Source organism: Ruditapes philippinarum, unplaced genomic scaffold (assembly GCF_026571515.1).
Source record: "Ruditapes philippinarum isolate M1 unplaced genomic scaffold, ASM2657151v2 ctg3699_1_1_1_1, whole genome shotgun sequence".
NCBI classification, from domain to species: Eukaryota; Metazoa; Mollusca; class Bivalvia; order Venerida; family Veneridae; genus Ruditapes; species Ruditapes philippinarum.
The window spans coordinates 28,528-50,527 of NW_026863583.1; the positions used below are offsets into that span (position 1 = coordinate 28,528).

A 22,000-nucleotide genomic window follows, 5' to 3' on the forward strand; every position below is an offset into this window, starting at 1 on the left:
AGATTAAATACCGCTTATGCCGGTGCTAGGTGCGTCAGAGATGATGCATTGTTATACATACTCAATCAAGCCGATTGCAAGTTTTATCATCATGTTTATTCCAAATTTTTATTCGACCTGATGATAATTGTTTTGATGGACAAGTTACACTGTAAGTCATATTTCACTGTTAGTAAACGATAAAATACCCTCAATGTATGATGTTTTTGATATAAATGTTTTTCCCCCTGAAAAGCCGGTGCCTATTTTCTACACTATGATCGGAAAAAATGGTTCTATCTCAAAGTTGGGAAGAAGAAGTGATAAGTAATTTTTTTAAACACTATAGGTAACGGTTGCCATTCAACCAAATTTGTTATACCAATTGATTATTATTAAGAACATATTACAAAAATATTTACAGTAATAAAATAGTAAATGACTACGTTTCTAGACAACAATAAAATGAATAAATTTATAACCATCCTGTATTAATTGGTAAATGGAAGACTGATGTCAGTACTGCACCGATCTGTCGTCACTGGCGCCGGAAATACAGTGTTGATAATAAGCAATGAGTAAAAAGTTCTTAACAAAATCAAGACTTGTTCCTGACTGGGCTTGAACCCACACGGCCAAACTCCTCACAGTGACAACCTCCCTTGGCAGAATTGTACGCCGAAGAATTAAGGGGAGATCACTGGGTGGAGATTGCCACACGGCCAGCGATCTTTAGATTACTTGTCCGGCGCACTTGATCAAAAGTGTTTCTTTAATATGTTACATTGTTTATGTTTTTTATAACTTATTCAAACTGATTGTTATTGTTAATAAATAAAAATAAATTAAAAACAAAAATTGAAAAATAAATTTGTAAGTATGAAAACTGTAAATAACACATCATCTTTTCATAGCTGGAACCGAAATAAATTATCCAGTAAAGACTAACACTTGCTGTCTGATCAGACCACGTACTTTTGGCTGACTTAAAGATCCTGTATGTTGCTATTGAGGCTGTGTACCACACTTAAGTGAAATCATATATATGTGCATGTATATAATTATGCTTATAAAACAATTTTCAAAGATCGAAGTATATGTACTGCAAATATTTGTACATAAATGTAATCAGTAAAATATATGCATTTATTTCTTATTGAAAAGTTTGACTTAGACTTTACAGAAAATAAGATTTGTATTACCTCCCTTTATTTACATGAAATGAATGTTAAATACGTAATATTTTTTATAAATAATGCTTTTTGGAACTTACACAATTGATAAATCTTAATGTGTGCATCATATTTATGATATAAAACCATAAAAAATTGTGTAACAGGACCTTTAACTTTTCAAATTTTTGTCTTGATAAGGGACAGTTCCAAAATTAGAAGCTTGAAAATTCCATTTTACAAAATCAGCAGGGGAGGGAGAAGGCAAGTAAAAAAATTACAGTCCAACAAATGTCAGCCCTGTCGGCTGCTCAATTTTAAAGATCCTGTAACACAATTTTTTGTGGTTTTAAATCATAAAATTTCATATGCTGCTCAAACTAAGATTTATCAATATTGTAGGTTCAAAAAAGCATTATTTATAAAGATATGACCGAAATTATTATTTCATGTAAATAAAGGGAGGTAATAAAAAAATTATTTTCTATAAAGTTTAAGTCAAATTTACAATAAGAAATGAATGCATATATTTTAATGATTACATATAATATGCACAAATATTTGCAGTACATACTTTTCATGTTCTTCGATGTTTGAAAATTGTTTTATTTGCATAATTATGTACATATATATAATTTCACTTAGTGTGGTTTACCACATTGATCACAACATACAGGATCTTTAATCTATTTTTTTTTCTTGCCGTCCATCACGTTATCTTTTTTTATATAACATATAAACATACTTACATATATGCGTAATTTGACAATAATGCCCCCAGGTTACTATTTGCAAAATAAAACGCGTTCGAGGCGTTTATTATTTGGCAATGCATAAACAAAATAATCTATCATTTTACATAGAATAAAAAGTGAAAAAAAACCTGAAAACTCAAGATTTTCCAAGAAATTAAATATGATCTTTTAAAATTTTCATAGCGCGAACATAAAATGACGACAACTGGAACTTGCTGGTTTTCGTCATCATAGTTGTGTATGTTCCAATTCAACACACACAACTCTGGAAATAAATCTCCTTAACAATAATAAGGAGAAGGCATATGTTTTAAAAGTCTGCCAAGTTTCACAAGTTTATTGATACACTCAGCATATTTACATATGATAAGAGGTGTACAATAATATATAAACAAAATTACTAAATGTGTAATCAGGTTGTGTATACAAATTAAATGAACTACAGTAGTTTTAAAAAGTATTTATAACTACAATATTTTATAACATACAATGTAACTATGTCATTGTGTACATGCTATATTTTGCAAAATAGAAAAATATTTATATATTGTAAATAAAAAACAAAACAAAAAAAACAACAACAACAAAACAATGTGACTAGCCAGGTGGGTTCTTAAAGTATTCAAGTATAACATAAACATATTTAACTAAGTTGCTTAATTTTTGTGGATCTGTTTCATTCATTAATTTTCTAAACGTAAACATATTTTTGTTTTGTTGATTAATTTGTGGTAAAAGTCGTTTTCGTTTATTTTCAAAATAACTACATGAAAAAATGTAATGGAATTCATCACCTATATCATTTGAGTTACAAAGGCTACATTTTCTTTCATTTCTAACAATACCTAACCACCTTCCTCTTTCTATAGGGAGGAGATTGTTACACAATCGAAAATTAACAAATGTTTTTAAATATGTGTCTGACAGTAAACAAAGGTATGGTTCAAAGCAATGATCAGTTTTGTACATTCTATAATTTAAACATTTTGGCATTGAGTCGACATCACTACGCCATTTTTGTACATATTGGTTACACATTGATATATCAATGGTTTTTAACAATAAGCATTTAGAACCAATAAACTTCTGATTTAACCAAATATAACTCATACCTGTTTCGTCAAAAATACTCTTAACATTCAATAACCATTTGTACTCCTTACCATTTCTTACAAAATCTTCATAGACAAGCTTATAAATATTTGACGATAATTTTTGTAGTAAATTACTGTTAACTAAATCATACCAATAACCAGCAACTCGTTTCTTAATAGTAATTGATAATGGAAATCGCCCAAGTTCGCCATAAACCATAACATGCGGTGTACTTTTCTTAACACGTAAAACATATTTAAGGAAATCTGTATGCACTTTTTCTATAAGCGACAAGTCACCATAACCCCACACTTCACACCCATAAGTTAAAATTGGTACAATTGTATGATCGAATAACTTTTACTGACAATCAATAGGTAAAATCTAGATTTCTTATTTTCTTATATAAACCGAACATTGCCCGTCTTGCTTGAATCAACAATATGTTTCTTTGCAACCGCAATTGTCTGTTCTTAGAAAAAACTACACCAAGATATTTAAACGTGTCTACGATCTCTAAAACTTGATTATCTACCGTAATATTCCTGTTTCTATTTCTTTTATCACCAAATACCATTACTTTTGTTTTATCAAAGTTTATATTTAATTTCCAGATATGACAATAATTAGAAAAAGTGTTCAACACAGATATAAGATCTTGTTCTGTTTTAGCAAAAAGAATGGTACCATGGCAAGCCTATGCTGACACCTGTGAATGTGGTCCGTCGGTGTTTGGTTGATTTCTTTGGCCTTTGTTTTTAATATGGTAGGCATCAGCTTTGACTTCCTCTCCTTCAACGTATAACTTGTCCTTGACCAATACCGCCTTTTTCTTTTCCCTCCTTGCTTGTCGTAGTATCGGGTAACACAATGGGCGACGTTTATCCTCAATCTCCTCCGGGAATAGTTCATGTATACCAAAGTTTGTGCCCTTAAAAAAACGTCCCGATTTACGAACTCTCTCCTGTCCTTAAAAGAAACCTGAACTTAGCAATGATGGGTCGGGGAATTGGTTTACCTCCCTTGTTCAAATCTGACATATTTGCTAGAGTATGGTCTAGAACGATGAACACGTTCAAATTGAATCTCCTCTCTGATTTCAAGTTTGTCACGAATAAAGGAGCGCAATACATTTTCAACAGTCTTCACCCTCAGTGTAATCGATATTTGTAAAAAACCAAATTGTCCTCTCATTGCTCCTTACACTTAACATCTAAAAGCTCCTTTAAGACTAGAATGAACAGCTTTCATTTCGATCATTGGCGGCTCTTATTTCATCATTTTCAACGTGTAATAGTTTTCACAGACAGTTCTAATTCATTTTAATTTCACAACATCTGTGTTTTCTCTGAAACCACCATATCATCAAACTGAGAGCTAACAAAATTAACTTTAAATTTTTCAAATTCTTTACTTGAATTTTCTGTATGCTTTAATCTCTGTTCAAAGTCAATAATTTTATTGTTCAATAGATTGCAAACAGATTTTTCAAAATTTTGTCCAATTTATCAAGTTTATTCAGTTTTTCAAGGCCCTTCTCAAGTAACATCAATTTGGACATTAACGCATTCATATTCAGATAGCGTAAGAGTTACCTTGCTTTCAAGATGTTTTTTTGTGAGGCTTGCAGAACTTTTCCCTGAGTCTAGGTCAAGATAGGATAAAGTCGCCCTCATTATGGTCCGACGAGTCAGAGCTAAAAGAGCTGAACGTAAGTCTTTTGCTGCCTGGTTTCGACCCCCAACGTTGATCTAGGTGTATTATTATCAAATTCCATTTTAGCCCTGAAAAACAATCTTTATCAGAGCACGCAATAATAAACGAACTACTAAAGCAAAAATAAAATATTTATTCAGTCAGTTGGGTGTATTTGGCTTCTGTTACCCTATTATGCACACATGTATTTAATATATCTAAGTTGTTATTATTACTAGTGCGAAAGCTTAATTATCATGCAATAATGCATTGTTTTCTTTAACATAGGCACTACAGCTACATATTACTTCTGAATCACAAGGGTGTCTGATTATAAAACGAGTAAAGTAAAAAAAAATATAAAAAATAGCGGCAGAGTAAATGATATATTATACAGTACATATAAGTACGAGTATAAGTACAAGGGTTGACAATCAAGCTCGCACAAACGCTAGGTGTTCTAGTACTACTTGAACGAAACAAAGAAATGAAAACACAAACGATTAACAGTTATCAGTTATTGATATGAATACCCGCCAGCTATTTTATTGTCTATTTTTCTACTGTGTGCACTTGTTTTGGTGTTTTATTCAAGTGGAAAGTAATCGAAAATGGCCGATCAACATCTTACCTTTGTTACGATAATTCAGAAAAGTTTACCAGAAAATAACCTCTTTTAATACTGATCAAGTTCCAAAAGCAAACCGATATCATTCAATAGGTTAAAGTAATGAACAAACAACGTATTTACCAAATTGTACTACTTCCAAAATTCAAAATATCAAGCAAAAAAAAAAAAAAAAAGAAAAAATAACACAGAGGCCAAAATATCAACGAACCTTACAACACCTGATCAAAACAACAAAATGATAAAGGGGCGGCCAACTCTTTCGAATGAGAAGGGGAATCCTGTGATGCGTGTGTGTGGTCGCATGTGCATGATCGCACGGTCGCATGTGCATGGTCGCACGGTCGCATGTGCATGGTCGCAAGATCGCATGTGCATGGTCGCACGGTGACTTTCCTTCCAACGTATCCAAGATGCGCGTATGTTGTCGCACGGTCGAAAATTTCCAACCAATTGTTTTAAGAAGAGATTTTGTATGGAAGCGTCCTTGTTGTAAATCATAAATTTCTAATCAAAAGTTTTTATTTAGAAGTTCTAAAGGCCTAATTAGGACTTCGCTACTCCTTCATAGAAAAAAAAAATTAAAAACCCAATTGAAATTTTGTTACTGTTCAAAGTTTCAACTGTAATTGATGTTGGATTTAAAAACGCCTAATTCCAAACAAATCAAATGACATCAACAAACAAATTCCCACAATACTCTGAGAGGCAGCAATGAGAGACACGAGACACAATTATAAAAATAGGACAACCTAAACTTCGGTGTTGAGAAATAACAATGCTACTTGACAACTAAGTTGCTCCTAACTTACGATAGCTTAACACGATGTAAAATTTTTAAAATATGTGTTTTTTTAATTCCTTACTTAGGACATACACAAAGTCCTTATTATGATGATTTTTTCTGGTTAATTATTGGTTAACAATTCTAATTAAGTCTGTTGTTTTAATCCTCATTTGACTCTTAAACTTCCATATTTAGAGAAAGTTTATTTCTCTAAATTAGTGTAACATTAGTGTTATAATTGCTTATATTTGCTTCAGAAACTCATAATTATGATAATTATCAGTCTAAATTAGTTTTTTTTTCTCAACTCTTGGTTTGGAAGTCATAAGTGAAGGAGGCATTTTTGGGCTGTTTATGGGCATATTTAGAACTTTGTTTAAAAATAGAGGAATTCGGATTAATTTTATTCAATTGTGAAAGTTGTCTGTTTCCTGATACTTCAAAACTTTTATTCAGATTGATCCTCGATCGGATTGAATAGCAGTTCGATAATAGAAATTGATGTCGCGTCATCGACAAAACCACATAATTGCGTTTGCGACCACGCAATGGATCCAGACCAGCCTGCGCCGTCTGCGCATGTCTGATTCAGGTCTCCATACCTGTTCGCTATCAGTTTCTCCTCTATCTAATTAACGGGTTTTGTAAGCGAACAACATGGAATCCCTGATCAGACTGCGCGGATGCACAGGCTGGTCTGGATATATGCTGGTCGCAAACGGCAGCACTTCTACTTTCACTTGAATGGTGGGACCAGTAGATTGGTGACATTCAGTGTGTACAAGAAACACCGGACATGGTACAAGGACGCGGTTAAACCGCGGCGGTAACTAATTATCCATACATTGTATTAAAGACATTTTTATTATTATTTGACTATACACCTTTCTTTGCGACACACTTTTCGTCTCGCGATTTACTGTAAAATAGAAATACCTTGGTTGATAAAATCAAACAAATTATAAATAGGATGAACGAAACCAACTTTCTTTAATTTTAATTGGTTAATTTGCAATTCATCAAAACTATGAAACCCATGAGTAAAATATCTCGGCAGCAATAAATATGTATAATAGTTTTTCAACAAAAAGTCCAAAATACTACAGAAAATGGTACTGCCAATTAAATAATTTCAACATTACCCATTTAACAACTGTGATGTAGTCAATCAACATTATTAAGCAAGACTCAATATTCCAGTTTTATGAGCTTTTGAGCTTATAAATAATTATGTAGTTTAATATTCGAATTTTACAGTAAAGTTTTAAAATGGTGTCAGCGAGTTGAACAAATAATTGCATGCCTGTCTTGTAAAAACATGATAAACTTTATTTATATAAGGCAGTCTGCCTATCAGTTATACAATAATAATACAATTGTTACTTTTCAAAACATATCAAATGACATGATATAAAGCATTGTATACACTGTACAACTAAGTCTATTCCCCTATTCAATAATAACATATCTTGATATAAAATATCAAATTTTCCATGATTACAGCCAGAGTTGATACAGTAGGCTGTATATTCTATTTTTAACTTTTTGACACGACACATTGCTATAAATTTTAACTATCCATATACATTTACAGATTCAAATAATTCTCCATTAATTTTAAGTATGTTAGGTCTCCCTCAACTATGCATTCTAATTTCTTGTACAAAGGGGACACTTCAAATAAATATTTGAATTTATCATCTAGAAGTGTTACATAGCTTTACATTTCATTTTTTGATCAAATAATACTTTTTATGTGACTTTTATTACATGCCTTTTCGGTGGTTTATAGAAACTACATAAAGTGATATAAACATTGGGTAATTTCACCTGTTTTAAACAGTGAAAATTATCAATTTGATATTTTTTTAATTTTTAATCCCGCTTCCGTTGTTTTCAGTGAAAATACACACGTGCCAGCAGAACTGGGAACGCAACTTAATGAACGTGGACGTCGTAAAAAATGACGTCACGTTGATATTATTCATTTGGCGCACTTTTCATTCATTATTAGGTTAAAGTCTTTTTAAAATGTTTCTTTGCATAACACAATAAAATTAAAATTTGTTTTGTTTAGTGTAAGATCGAAACATATTTCCACCTTGTCAACACCAATAGTTCACTATTTCATTCGTGCTGCGCCAATCGGTGCTCAACTCTGTGAAAAACTATTTCCAATCTTAACACTGACACTAAAACAAATATCATCTATATATAAAGGATATTGAAATGAGTGTAGTTTAATACTAAATTTATTGAACGAGTTGAATATAAATCATATTATGCGAGCCTCCTGGCGTAGCATTATATAATGTTTTATTTCAACGATGTTCAATAAATATAGTATTAAATATACACGAATGTAATATTCTATTTATCACATATATAAAAATAGGAACAGTAAACTGTTAAAATGAGTATTTTTTCAAATGACGCGCCTATAGTGTAACGCAAAACATTAGCGCGCTTTAACGCTACTGTTTCTATATAGCGCAACATGAACGTCAACGTCAAATGTGTTATTACACTAGTGTAATAGATCGTTTTTTATTAAAATGGCTTTATTACACTCCTGCGTCAGGGTTTTATGTGATAAATTAATCTTATTATATACTACTAAATGAAATATTGAGAAATATTGATGAAAATAAACGCGTATTTTCAATTTCCGTATTTTCACTGTAGAAAATTTAATTTTTCACTGCAGTGGAAACATATTTTCCCGTATTTTCACTGGTGTCATGCACGGACTAACTTTCTTTTAAAATTCTACCAGTACAGACAAAATTTAAGGGAAAGTTTTTTCAAATTTTAAATCGCAAAAAAGTAGAAAAATGTACATAATAAAAACAGAAAATTCAAGTTTTTTCTATAAATACATGATTTATTTTCATCTTGTGGCATGAAACAATTACCATATTCACTCTGGGCACTGGCCACTCATGAAATATTTATTTTTCATACCACTCGATGAAAATAAATCATGGTATTTATAGAAAAAACTTGAATATCCTCTATTTTTATCACATAAACCGCGGCGCAGAAATGTAATAAAGCCGTTTAATAAACGGGATATTACATCTAGTGTAATAACACTTTTGACGTTGACGAACAATTTGCTGTTATATAGAATCATAGCGTTAAAACGCGCGTAAATGTTAGCGTTACACTACGGGCGCGTCATTGAAAAATTACTCACTTTTAACAGTTGACTGTTCCTATTTTTAAAATGTGATAATAGAAATAATCACTATTCGTGGTAGATTCAATATTAAAATTTATTGAACTCGTTGTATAAAACATTTATGCTCGCGCAGAGGCTTCGCACTAATATGATTTTTTCAACTTGTTCAATAAATTTAGTATTAAACTACACTCATTTTCAATATCCTCTATAATAATAATAATAATAATAATAATAACATAATACATAATAATAATAATATATATAATAATAACTATAATGATTGAATTAGCTACAACTACTAAACTATGTTAGTTGCTGCTCTGTTTGCTGATATGAGATGATGATGACCGATGATGATGATGAAATGACTGATGGTGATGATGATGATCATGAATGATGATGATGATGAATGATGATGATGATATTGATGATGATGATGATGATGAATGATAATGATAATGATGAATGATGACGAATGATGATGATGAGACTGATTGATGATGATGATGATGTGATATGATGATGATGATGATGTTGATGATGATGATGATGATGATGATGATGATGATGATGATGATGATGATGATGATGATGATGATGATGATGATGATGATTTCCTACTTACATCTCATTTACACTTTTCCTATCTGACTGTATTTTTACAAGATATAATTTTTAGAGAAAATGATTTATCACTGACATTCCACGTCCTTTTTTCTTCTCTCTCATGTGAAAAAACCAAATAACATTGAGGTTACTTCCCTTTTGTATGTATTCGTACGAGAGATATTCCATTAGCAAATGGTTTTCGCATGATTGATACGCGTGTACTAACAATGTTTTTTAAAGTTTATTACTTTGAGAATTTTTTTCTCAGATATTTTGTATTAATAATTCTTCTCTCGTGTGACTGATAACTTAAAAAAAATCCTTTCAAGAAATTTCCTTATCAAATAATTTACAACTTAAATTCCTCTTACCTGTGTGCACTGCCATATGAGTTTCAAAATCATTTTTACAAGCAAATGCTTTGTCACATATTTCGCATTTAAAGTTCTTCTCTCCCGTTTGCACAACCATATGAATTCTAAGAGTACTTTTACGAACAAATGCTTTGTCACACATTTCACATTTATAATTCTTCTCTCCTGTGTGTACTGTCATATGAGGTTTAAGATTACTTTAATCTGCAAATGCTTTGTCATATATTCCAAATTCATAATTTTTTCTCTCCTGAATGTACTTCAAAATGAGTTTTTAAAGTATCTTTATGAGCAAATGCTGTGTCACATATTTCACAATCAATTTCTTCTCTCCTGTGTGCACAATCATATGAATTCTAAGAGTACTTCTACGAGCAAATGCTTTGTAACATATTTCACATTGATAATTCTTCTCTCCCGTGTGAACTGTCATATGAGTACGAGATTACTTTAATCTGCAAATGCTTTGTCGTATATTCCACATTCATAATTCTCATCTCCTGAATGTACTTATATATAAATTTTTAAAGAAACTTGATGAGCAAATTCATTTTTACATATTTCGCATTGTTATTTCTTCTCTCCTGAGTGCACAGTCATGTGTTTTTTAAGGGACCTTTTATCTGCAAATGCTTTTTCACATATTCCACATTTATAATTCTTCTGTTTTTTCTCGTCTAAATGTACTTTTATATGAGATTTAAGAGTACATTTATGAGCAAATGCTTTGTCACATATTTCACATTTATAATTCTTCTCCCCCGTGTGCACTGTCATATGATTTTTTAGATTGCTATTATTAGAAAATGCTTTGTCACATATTTCGCATTTATATTTCTTTTCTCCTGTGTGCACTTTCAAATGAGTTTTCAGATGGCCATTGTGAGCAAATACTTTGTCACATATTCCACATTTATAATTCTTATGTCCTAAATGTACTTGTATATGAGATTGAAGAATAAATTTACGAGCGAATACTTTGTCACATATTTCGCATTTATAATTTTTCTCTCCCGTGTGCACTGCCATATGGGATTTTAGAGTACATTTATGAGCAAATTCTTTGTCACATATTTCACATTTATAATTCTTCTCTCCCGTGTGCACTATCATATGAGTTTTTAGATTGCTAGTATTAGAAAATGCTTTGTCACATATTTCGCATTTATATTTCTTTTCTCCCGTGTGCACTGTCATATGAGATTTTAGATTGCTGATTTTAGAAAATGCTTTGTCACATATTTCACATTTATAATTCTTCTCTCCCGTGTGCACTGTCATATGAGTTTTTAGATTGCTAGTATTAGAAAATGCTTTGTCACATATTTCACATTTATAATTCTTCTCTCCTGTGTGTATTGCCATATGCGTTTTAAGAAAATAATTTCGTAAGAACAGTTGAAAACAAATATGGCATTGAATTATTTGACCACCAGTATGCATTTTCGTGTGCCTAATTAAGTGGGTTCTATTGGCAGTTTTGTATTCGCAGACATCACATTTTGATATTTGCTTTTGTTCTGTACTGCTGCTCATGTTTCTGTTTGACAATACAGTTCTTGAATCCTATAAGATAAACAAGTAAATAATAAGTAGAAATAGAAATAATTTATCAATCTTTCATAAGACCGATTTTAGAATATGGAGATGTGCTTTTTGATAATTGTACGCAAAGTGATAAAAAGGACCTCTAACAAATTCAACAAGAAGCCGCTACAATAATTACTGGAACAACTAAGCTCGTATCAATCGATAAACACATGAATGAAATTGGCTGGGAATCCCTAGAAAAAAGGAGACACAAACATAAACTTATTCTATCTTTTGAAACGAAAAACAACCTTACACCACATTATCTTTCTGATCGTGTCCCTCCGTCGATTGGCAGTGAGCACCGTTACCCTCTCAGGAACGCAGACGACATACAATATATCCGTACAAATACAGAATTTTACTATAAATCATTCTTACCTTCTGTTATTAGGGATTTCAACTCTCTTCAACCTCAAACACAAACTGCTACAACGTTAACATCATTTAAGCGACTTCTTAATACTGATATGTCAAAAGTACCTGCCCATTTTCTATACGGTGAGCGTAAATTACAAATTTTTCACACAAGATTACGTACTAAATGCAGCTCTCTTTCTGCCGATTTATTTGATAATAACATTACCGACTCTCCTTTGTGTGAATTTGGTGCGACAGAAAATGCTTATCACTACTTTCTTGAATGCCCTAAATATACAAACCTACGACCTGAATTAATAAGTACTATATCTCAATTTTTTAATCCTTCCATCAATGTTATTCATACTGGTTCCACTACTTTACCTTATGATTCTAATGTATCAATCTTGAAATCAGTTCAAAAATATATCCGAGATACAAAACGATTTTAGCGTACATAAAACCAGAGATTTCTTAACATATTTGACATTTACTAGATTATGCATCTTAGTTCCTCTTTATTGTTTCATCATTGTTCATCCATTTCTTTCTTCCTTTTTCTAATATATTTTTTTCTTTAAATATTCAGTGTATATCTATTGTGCGTATCTGCTAAAATATAGCTGTAAGCATTCAAATAAGATATTATTTCTTCTTCTTACTAAATTCTAAAACAAAAACTACTAAAATAGGTGTTTGTCTATTTGTACTTTTTTGTGAGTTGCTTTATTCTTCAATCATTTTTTTTCTCCATTTTACTGTTTGCTCTTACATATGTTACATTGTTAAATACTTAACTCTTAACTATTGAATACTTCAACTAACCGTTGTGTATGATAATGCCATGAATTGTGTTATTGTTAATTATTATAACTGGGAGAGGGCATTTATAAGCTTTATAGCTTTCTGCCCAATCCCAAAATGTACTTTGTAAATATTGTTCACTTGTTAAATGTTTTGTTGAATAAATATGTTTAAAGCAAACAAGTAAATTTTAATCCCCCTTGTATGTTCAGTATTGTTATTGAAATTTTAAGTATGGTACCAGCTTTCCATTATTGGAACTTAAATGTCAAAATTAGCTCCAAAGTTCGAATGATGATTATTATACTGATGACATTCCTATTTTATATAAAGGATTATTGGAGAATTGTAATATAAATTTGTCTGTTAAAATACACTACATTACGATAAAGTACACAGAAATAAAGACTGTTAATTAAGTGAAGATATTTAGAAATTTTTCGTTGGATAAAAACTAAAATTTAAATAACAATGCAAAAATAATTTATGACATAAAAACAGTGTTCAATTTAGCGTTAAATCGTAATTCAAATAATGATATATATTTACCCGTGTTCTGTTAACTTTCGAATGAAATTTGTTTATTCTTGTTTCTTTGACTTAAAGACGTAAATTCGTTCTGATTATGTATCATATCATGCAACTAACTATTTTAATGTAATGTCAAAGTACTTAGAAATTGGCGTTTTATAGAACAGGGAGTTACTGAAACAAAGGGACATGTGAAAATGCTTACCGGATATATGTAATTATTTTAATTTGTTAATTTCCTGACACTTTATTTTGACACATGGAAGTATTCTATTCATTAGCCCGACATGCCCCATAACCTATCTCAAACGCATTATCAAATTAGTGCATAACAATAAGAACTTTGCCACAATCTATTTATTAACAAAAGAACACATGTCAATGCTTATGACTTTTGTTTTCTTAAATAAAAGGTGAGAGTAAGGATCATTTTATGTTAGTCTCAGACTATAAAGAACACGTAGTCAAATAGAATTTAAATATTAGCTGTTCATTGAAAACAAAAAAATATTTTATACATATTAATTAATATGGTGAATAATCATTACACTACATAAATTACTTCCCTACTGAAGGAAAGAAGAAAATAATAACAAACTATATATGGTTTATCTTTTTTTATGTATTGTGATTGTTCTCTGTATATGACTCATTAATATTATTATTATTATTATTGATATTATTATGATTAAGAAATAACATCGGCCTGAGAGGTGTATATCGGCTATTTAACACCGGTTTGGAGTTTTGATGCGTAGGAATTGACCACGAAGGCCGTAGGCCTGAGTGGTTAATTTTTTCGCATCAAAACGACAAAACCGGTGTTAAATAGCCGATATACACCTCTCAGGCCGATGTTATTTCGATTCTATCATGATAAAATAAGGAAGATCACTAATGTTATTTTTTTAAAGCGGAAATAACTTCCGGTGCCGATTTTCGTATGACGCTGTTCGATTTTCGCACCATACTGTTGCAAAGATATAGACATTATTAAACAAAATAAATAATAAGAAAAAAACGTTATTTTATCAAGTTTTCAACAATAAAAAACTTACGTCGTATTGTGTTTACATCAGTGCCCCATTTATCATTCTTGTATGTATGAAATAACGTCAGCTTGTTTATGAATGAGTTGTTTACTTACGATGACGTCATTACGCTGCTTACGGATTGGCGCCGTTTTGTCAAAATATTTATTAACTGATATGGATCAAATATGTGGCGTTAGTGTATGTGAGATATTATTTCGGTATTATATGAAAAGAAAACATTATGAGAACTGAAAATATAAATAAAAATGTTTTTTATTGTTGCTTTAAAAGGCTTTGTAAACTATATAGTCGAGGGTGAAAACATAAAAGCCGCATATACAAGTAGTCACTAACCAGTGTTTATTGGCAAATTAACACCGGTTTTTTTCCTTCTTTGTCTATAGTGACAAAATCACGTGGAGTATAGAATTATTATTAGTATTATGATTTTTTAATCATTATTGTTATCATCATCATTATCATCGTGGTCATCATCATCACCATCATCATCATCATCATTATCATCGTTATTATTATTATTACAATTATAAAAGTCACATTATGAATATTTTTTCATTGTCAAGTTGAGCGAAATCTACTATATATTTCATACGATTAGGCATAAGGTAGTACACCCCTAATGGGCACTATAAGGAATTGTAAATTTGACAACATAGGACAGTTATATGCCTTAAATGTCACCTGTATGCAAAATTTAAACAAAATTTACCGTGTGGTTTATGAGTTATGGACATTTTTATGAACTAAAACTTTGCCATTAGAAGGGATTTTTTTCATAAATGACGTCACGTTGTATTATTATTTGGCGCGCTTTTCATTCAGTATTAGGTTTAATGTCTTTTTAAAACGTTTCTTTGCATATAATAAAAAGAAAATTTGTTTAGTTTAGTGTAAGATCGAAATATATTTAACCTTGTGACCACCAAAAGTTCATATTTCACTCGTGGCTGCGCCACTCGTGAAATATACCTTTTGGTGCTCACTCGGTGAAATATATTCCGATCTTACACTGAACTAAACAAATATCCTCTATATATCATCATTATGAAAAAATGTTTTCCTTTTGCTCATTGTTAAGAAATAAATAATGACATTTAGGTAACAAATTAAACAAGCAAAATGATTGTTTTAATACGAAATGTTTTTAATATGTATAAAAATGTAACCCTACCCCACCCACTTTTAACACTAATTTGACCATTTCCCTACGTAAAAAGCCTTATTTAAAATATCCCTAAAATTTTCAAAAATGAGGGGCTTTTTTCAAAGTTTGCCTAAATTTTCTTTAATGTATATTGGTTGGTCTTGCAAAATATAAAATACTTTTACCGTTTAGTTTTTATTTTATTAAACTTTGAAAATATCTGGTATCATATTTGCTATTAAATTTGGCATTATTTAGTAAATAAATACCTACAATAATTATATAATTAAAATAAAACACTTTTTTCTTCCATAGGGGGTCTGAGAGATTAATAAAAAATGTTAAAAAAAAAAAAGAAAGAAAAAAAAATTGCCCCTTCCGGGGTTTGAACCCACGCCCCCTCAGTTTCAATACACTTAACAGTGATTTTAGTCTATTTGAATACTCTTCAAAGTGGAGACAATGCATTAGGGGTGTACTACCTTAATTAAGTAATCGTTAGGCAAAAGTAACACCCTGCATATCCAGTAACGCAGGAATGTGCAAATAACGTAAAAACAACGCCTTATTTGTGCAACGGTATTGGCTTAACGAATAACACATTAAGTAAACGAACCAAAATATTTTATTCCAAATCAAATTCAAAGAAATGAATAAGCGCATATGGCTGCTACGACATTATACTTTAACCAGCATAAACAAATTGTGCAGGAATATGTTTATTTTCTTTATAATTAGAACATTTGTGATTTGGATTTTAACGCCTAATTTCATGAAGCAGACACGAGAGACACAATTATAAATAGGACAAACCTAATTCGGTGTTGAGAAATACAATGCTACTGAAACTAAGTTGCTCCTAATTAGATACTTAAACGATGTAAATTTTTAAAATATGTGTTTTTTAATTCCTTATTAGGACATACAAAATCCTTATTAGGATGATTTTTCTGTTAATTTTTGGTTAAAATTCTAATTAGTCTGTTGTTTTACCTCATTTGACCTTAAAACTCCATATTTAGAGAAAGTTTATTTCTCTAAATTAGGTGTAACATAGTTTGAAAATTGCTTATATTTGGCTTCAGAAACTCATAATTATGATATTATCAGTCTAAATTAGTTTTTTTTCCAACTCTTTGGTTTGGAAGTCAAAGTAAGGAGGCACTTTTTCTGTTATGGCATATTAAGAACTTTGTTTAAAAATAGAGGAATTCGGATTAATTTATTCCAATGTGAAAGTTGCTGTTTCCTGATACTTCAACTTTTATTCAGATTGATCTCGATCGGATTGAAAGCAGTTCGATATAAGAAATGAGCCGTGTCACGACAAAACCAACATAATGCGTTTGCGACCAGCATGGATCCAGACCAGCCTGCGCTTCTGCGCAGTCTGATCAGGCTCCATACTGTTCGCTATCAGTTTCCCTACTAATTAAAGGGTTTGTAAGCGAACAACATGGATCCTGATCAGACTGCGCGGATGCGCAGGTTGCTCTGGATCCATGCTGGTCGCAAACGCAGCACTTCTACTTTCACTTTAATGGTGGGAACAGTAGATTGGAGACATTCAGTGTGTAAAGAAACACCGGAATGGACAAGGACGCGGTAACCGCGGGGTAACTATACATACATGTATAAAGACATTTTTATTATTATTTGATATAACCTTTCTTTGCGACACACTTTTCGTCTCCGATTTACTGTAAATAGAATACCTTGTTGATAAAATCAAACAAATATAATAGGATGAAGAAACCATTTCTTTTAATTTTAATTCGTTTATTTGCAATTCATAAAACATGACAATTGTAAAATATCTAGGCACAATAAATATATATATAGTTTTCAAACAAAAAGTCCAATATACTACAGAAAATGGTACTCCAATTAAATAATTTCAAATTACACATTTACAACTGCGATGTAGTCAATCAACATTATTAAGCAAGACTCAATATTCCAGTTTATGAGCTTTTGAGCTTATAATAATTATGTAGTTTAATATTCGAATTTTACAGTAAGTTTTAAAATGGTGTCAGCGAGTGAACAATAATTGCATGCCTGTCTTGAAAACATGATAAACTTTATTTATATAAAGGCAGTCTGCCTATCAGTATACAATAACAATACAATTGTTACTTTCAAAACATATCAATGACATGATATAAGCATTGTATACACTGTACACTAAGTCTATTCCCCTATTCATAATAACATATCTTATAAAATATCATTTTCATGATACAGCCAGAGTTGATACAGTAGGCTGTATATTCTATTTTTAACTTTTGACACGACACATTGCTTAAATTTTAACTATCCATACATTTACAGATTCAAATAATTCTCTTAATTTTAGTATGTTAGGTCTCCTCAATATGCATTTCTAATTTCTTGGTACAGGGGACATTCAAATAAATATTTGAATTTATCATCTAGAGTGTTACATAGTTTACATTTTCATTTTGATCAAATAATACTTTTTATGTGACTTTTATTACATGCTTTTCGGTGGTTTATAGAAATACATAAGTGATATAAAATTGGTAATTTCACTGTTTTAAACAGTGAAATTATCAATTTGATATTTTTTTAATTTAATCCCCTTCCGTTGTTTCAGTGAAATACCAGCGTGCACAGAACTGGGAACCAACTTAATGACGTGACGTCGTAAATGACGTCACGTTGTATTATCATTTGGCGCACTTTTCATTCATTATTAGGTTTAAAGTCTTTTTAAAATGTTTCTTTGCATACAATAAAATTAAAATTTGTTTTGTTTAGTGTAAGATCGAAACATATTTCACCTTGTCAACACCAATAGTTCATATTTCATTCGTGGCTGCGCCAATCGGTGCTCACTCTGTGAAAAATATTCCAATCTTACACTGAACTAAACAAATATCATCTATATATAAAGGATATTGAATGAGTGTAGTTTAATACTAAATTTATTGAACGAGTTGAATAAAATCATATTATGCGAGCCTCTGGCGAGCATAATAATGTTTTATTCAACGTGTTCAATAAATATAGTATTAAATATACACGAATGTAATATTCTATTTATCACATATATAAAAATAGGAACAGTAAACTGTTAAAATGAGTATTTTTTCAATGACGCGCCTATAGTGTAACGCAAACATTAGCGCGCTTTAACGCTATGTTTCTATATAGCGCAAATGACGTCACGTCAAAGTGTTATTACACTAGTGATATATCGTTTTTATTAAATGGCTTTATTACACTCCTGCGTCAGGGTTTATGTGATAAATTAATTTATTATATACTTATAAATGAAATATTGAGAAATATTGATGAAATAAAACGCGTATTTTCATTTCCGTATTTTCACTGTAAAAATTTATTTTTCACTGCAGTGAAACATATTTTCCGTATTTTCACTGGTGTCATGCCGGACTACTTTCTTTTAAATTCTACCAGTACACAAAATTTAAGGGAAAGTTTTTCAAATTTTATCGCAAAAAAGAGAAAAATGTACATAATAAACAGAAAATTCAAGTTTTTTCTATAAATACATGATTTATTTTCATCTTGTGGCATGAAAATTACCATATTTCACTCGTGGCTACTGCCACTCATGAAATATTTATTTTCATACCACTCGATGAAAATAAATCATGTATTTATAGAAAAAACTTGAATATCCTCTATTTATCACATAAACCGCGGCGCAGAAATGTAATAAAGCCGTTTAATAAAAACGATATTACACTAGTGTAATAACACTTTGACGTGACGACATTTGCGTTATATAGAATCATAGCGTTAAAGCGCGCTAATGTTAGCGTTACACTACGGGCGCGTCATTGAAAAATTACTCATTTTAACAGTTGACTGTTCCTATTTTTAAAATGTGATAAATAGAATATCATATTCGTGTAGATTCAATACTAAATTTATTGAACTCGTTGTATAAAACAATATTATGCTCGCCAGAGGCTCGCATAATATGATTTTATTCAACTTGTTCAATAAATTTAGTATTAAACTACACTCATTCAATATCCTCTATAATAATAATAATAATAATAATAATAATAATAATAATAATAATAATAATAATAATAATAATAATAATATTAATTACTACCACTACTAAAACTACTGTTGTTGCTGCTCTGTTGCTGATAATGATGATGATGATGACGATGATGATGATGATGATGATGATGATGATGATGATGATGGTGATGATGAAGATGATCATGATTATGATGATGATGGTGATGATGATGATGATGATGATGATGATGATGATGATGATGATGATGATGATGATGATGATGATGATGATGATGATGATGATGATGATGATGATGATAATGATGATGATGATGATGATGATGATGATGATGATGATGATGGTGATGATTTGCTACATACATCTCATTAAAACTTTTCCTATCTGACTGTATTTTTACAAGATATAATTTTTAGAGAAAATGATTTATCACTAACATTCCACATCTTTTTTTCTTCTCTCTCATATGACAAAACAAATAACATTGAGGTTACTTCCCTTTTATATGTATTCGTACGAGAGATATTCCATTAGCAAATGGTTTTCGCATGATTGATACGCGTGTATTAACAATGTTTTTTAAAGATTATTACTATGAGAATTTTTTTCTCAGATATTTTGTATTAATAATTCTTCTCTCATGTGACTTATGACTTTAAAAAAATTCCTTTTAAGAAAGTTCTTTATCAAATAATTTAAAAGTTTAATTCCTCTCTCCTGTGTGCACAGCCATATGAGTTTTAAAATCATTTTTACGAGCAAATGCTTTGTCACATATTTCGCATTTCAAGTTCTTCTCCCCTGTGTGCACAACCATATGAATTCTAAGAATACTTTTACGAGCAAATGCTTTGTCACATATTTCACATTTCAATTTCTTCTCTCCCGTGTGCACAACCATATGAGTTTTAAGAATACTCTTTTGAGCAAATGCTATGTCTCATATTTCACATTTAAATTTCTTCTCTCCCGTATGCACAAGCATATGAACTCTAAGAGTATTTGTACGAGCAAATGCTTTGTCACATATTTCACATTTATAATTCTTCTCTCCTGTGTGCACTGTCATATGCTTTTTAAGGTAACTTTTATTTGCAAATGCTTTGTCACATATCTGGCATTTATAACTTTTCTCTCCCGTGTGCACAACCATATGAGATTTAAGAGTACATTTCTGAGCAAATGCTTTGTCACATATTTCACATTTAAAATTTTTCTCTCCTGTGTGTACTGTCATATGACATTTAAGAGTACATTTCTGAGCAAATGCTTTGTCACATATTTCACATTTAAAATTTTTCTCTCCTGTGTGTACTGTCATATGAGTTTTAAGAGTACTTTTAACTGCAAATGCTTTGTCACATATTCCACATTTATATTTCTTCCCATCTAAATGTACTTCTATATGAGTTTTTAAAGTAACTTTATGAGCAAATACTTTGTCACAAATTCCACATTTATAATTCTTCTGTTTCTTCTGTCCTAAATGTACTTCTAAATGAGATTTAAAAGTAAATTTATGAGCAAATGCTTTGTCACATATTTGGCATTTATAATTGTTCTCTCTCGTGTGCACAACCATATGAGATTTAAGATTATATTTCTGAGCAAATGCTTTGTCACATATTTCACATTTAAATTTCTTCTCTCCTGTGTGTACTGTCATATGTTTTTTAAGAGTATATTTATCTGCAAATGCCTTGTCACACATTTCACATTCATAATTCTTCTCTCCTGTGTGCACTGCCATATGTGATTTGAGATGGTTATTGCGAGCATATGCTTTGTCACATATTTCGCATTTATAATTCTTTTCTCCTGTGTGCACTGTCATGTGTGATTTTAGAATGCTATTGCTAGCAAATGCTTTGTCACATATTCCACATTCATAATTCTTCTCTTTCTTTGGTCCTAAATGTACTTCTAAATGAGATTTAAGAGTAAATTTATGAGCAAATGCTTTGTCACATATTTCACATTTAAATTTCTTCTCTCCTGTTTGCACTGTCATATGAGTTTTAAGAGTACCTTTATCAGAAAATGCTTTGTCATACATTTCACATTTATAATTCTTCTCTGCTGTGTGTACTGTCATATGTGATTTCAGATGGCTATTGCGAGCAAATGCTTTGTCACACATTCACATTTAATTCCTTACCCTCCTGTGTGACTAATCATGTGAGTTCT

General features: G+C 30.8%; 1 protein-coding gene across 1 annotated transcript; it reads right to left on the minus strand.

The window, feature by feature from the left end:
• Positions 1-10,220: 10,220 nt before the first annotated feature.
• LOC132722579 (zinc finger protein 91-like) lies at positions 10,221-21,395 on the minus strand. The gene is made up of 3 exons (XM_060707100.1): positions 20,765-21,395; positions 17,449-17,465; positions 10,221-11,847 (listed from the first exon to the last, which is right to left on the minus strand). Exons 1-3 carry the CDS (start codon positions 21,393-21,395, stop codon positions 10,852-10,854), a joined length of 1,644 nt encoding a protein of 547 aa, XP_060563083.1. The 3' UTR covers positions 10,221-10,851.
• Between the last annotated feature and the right edge of the window lie 605 nt (positions 21,396-22,000).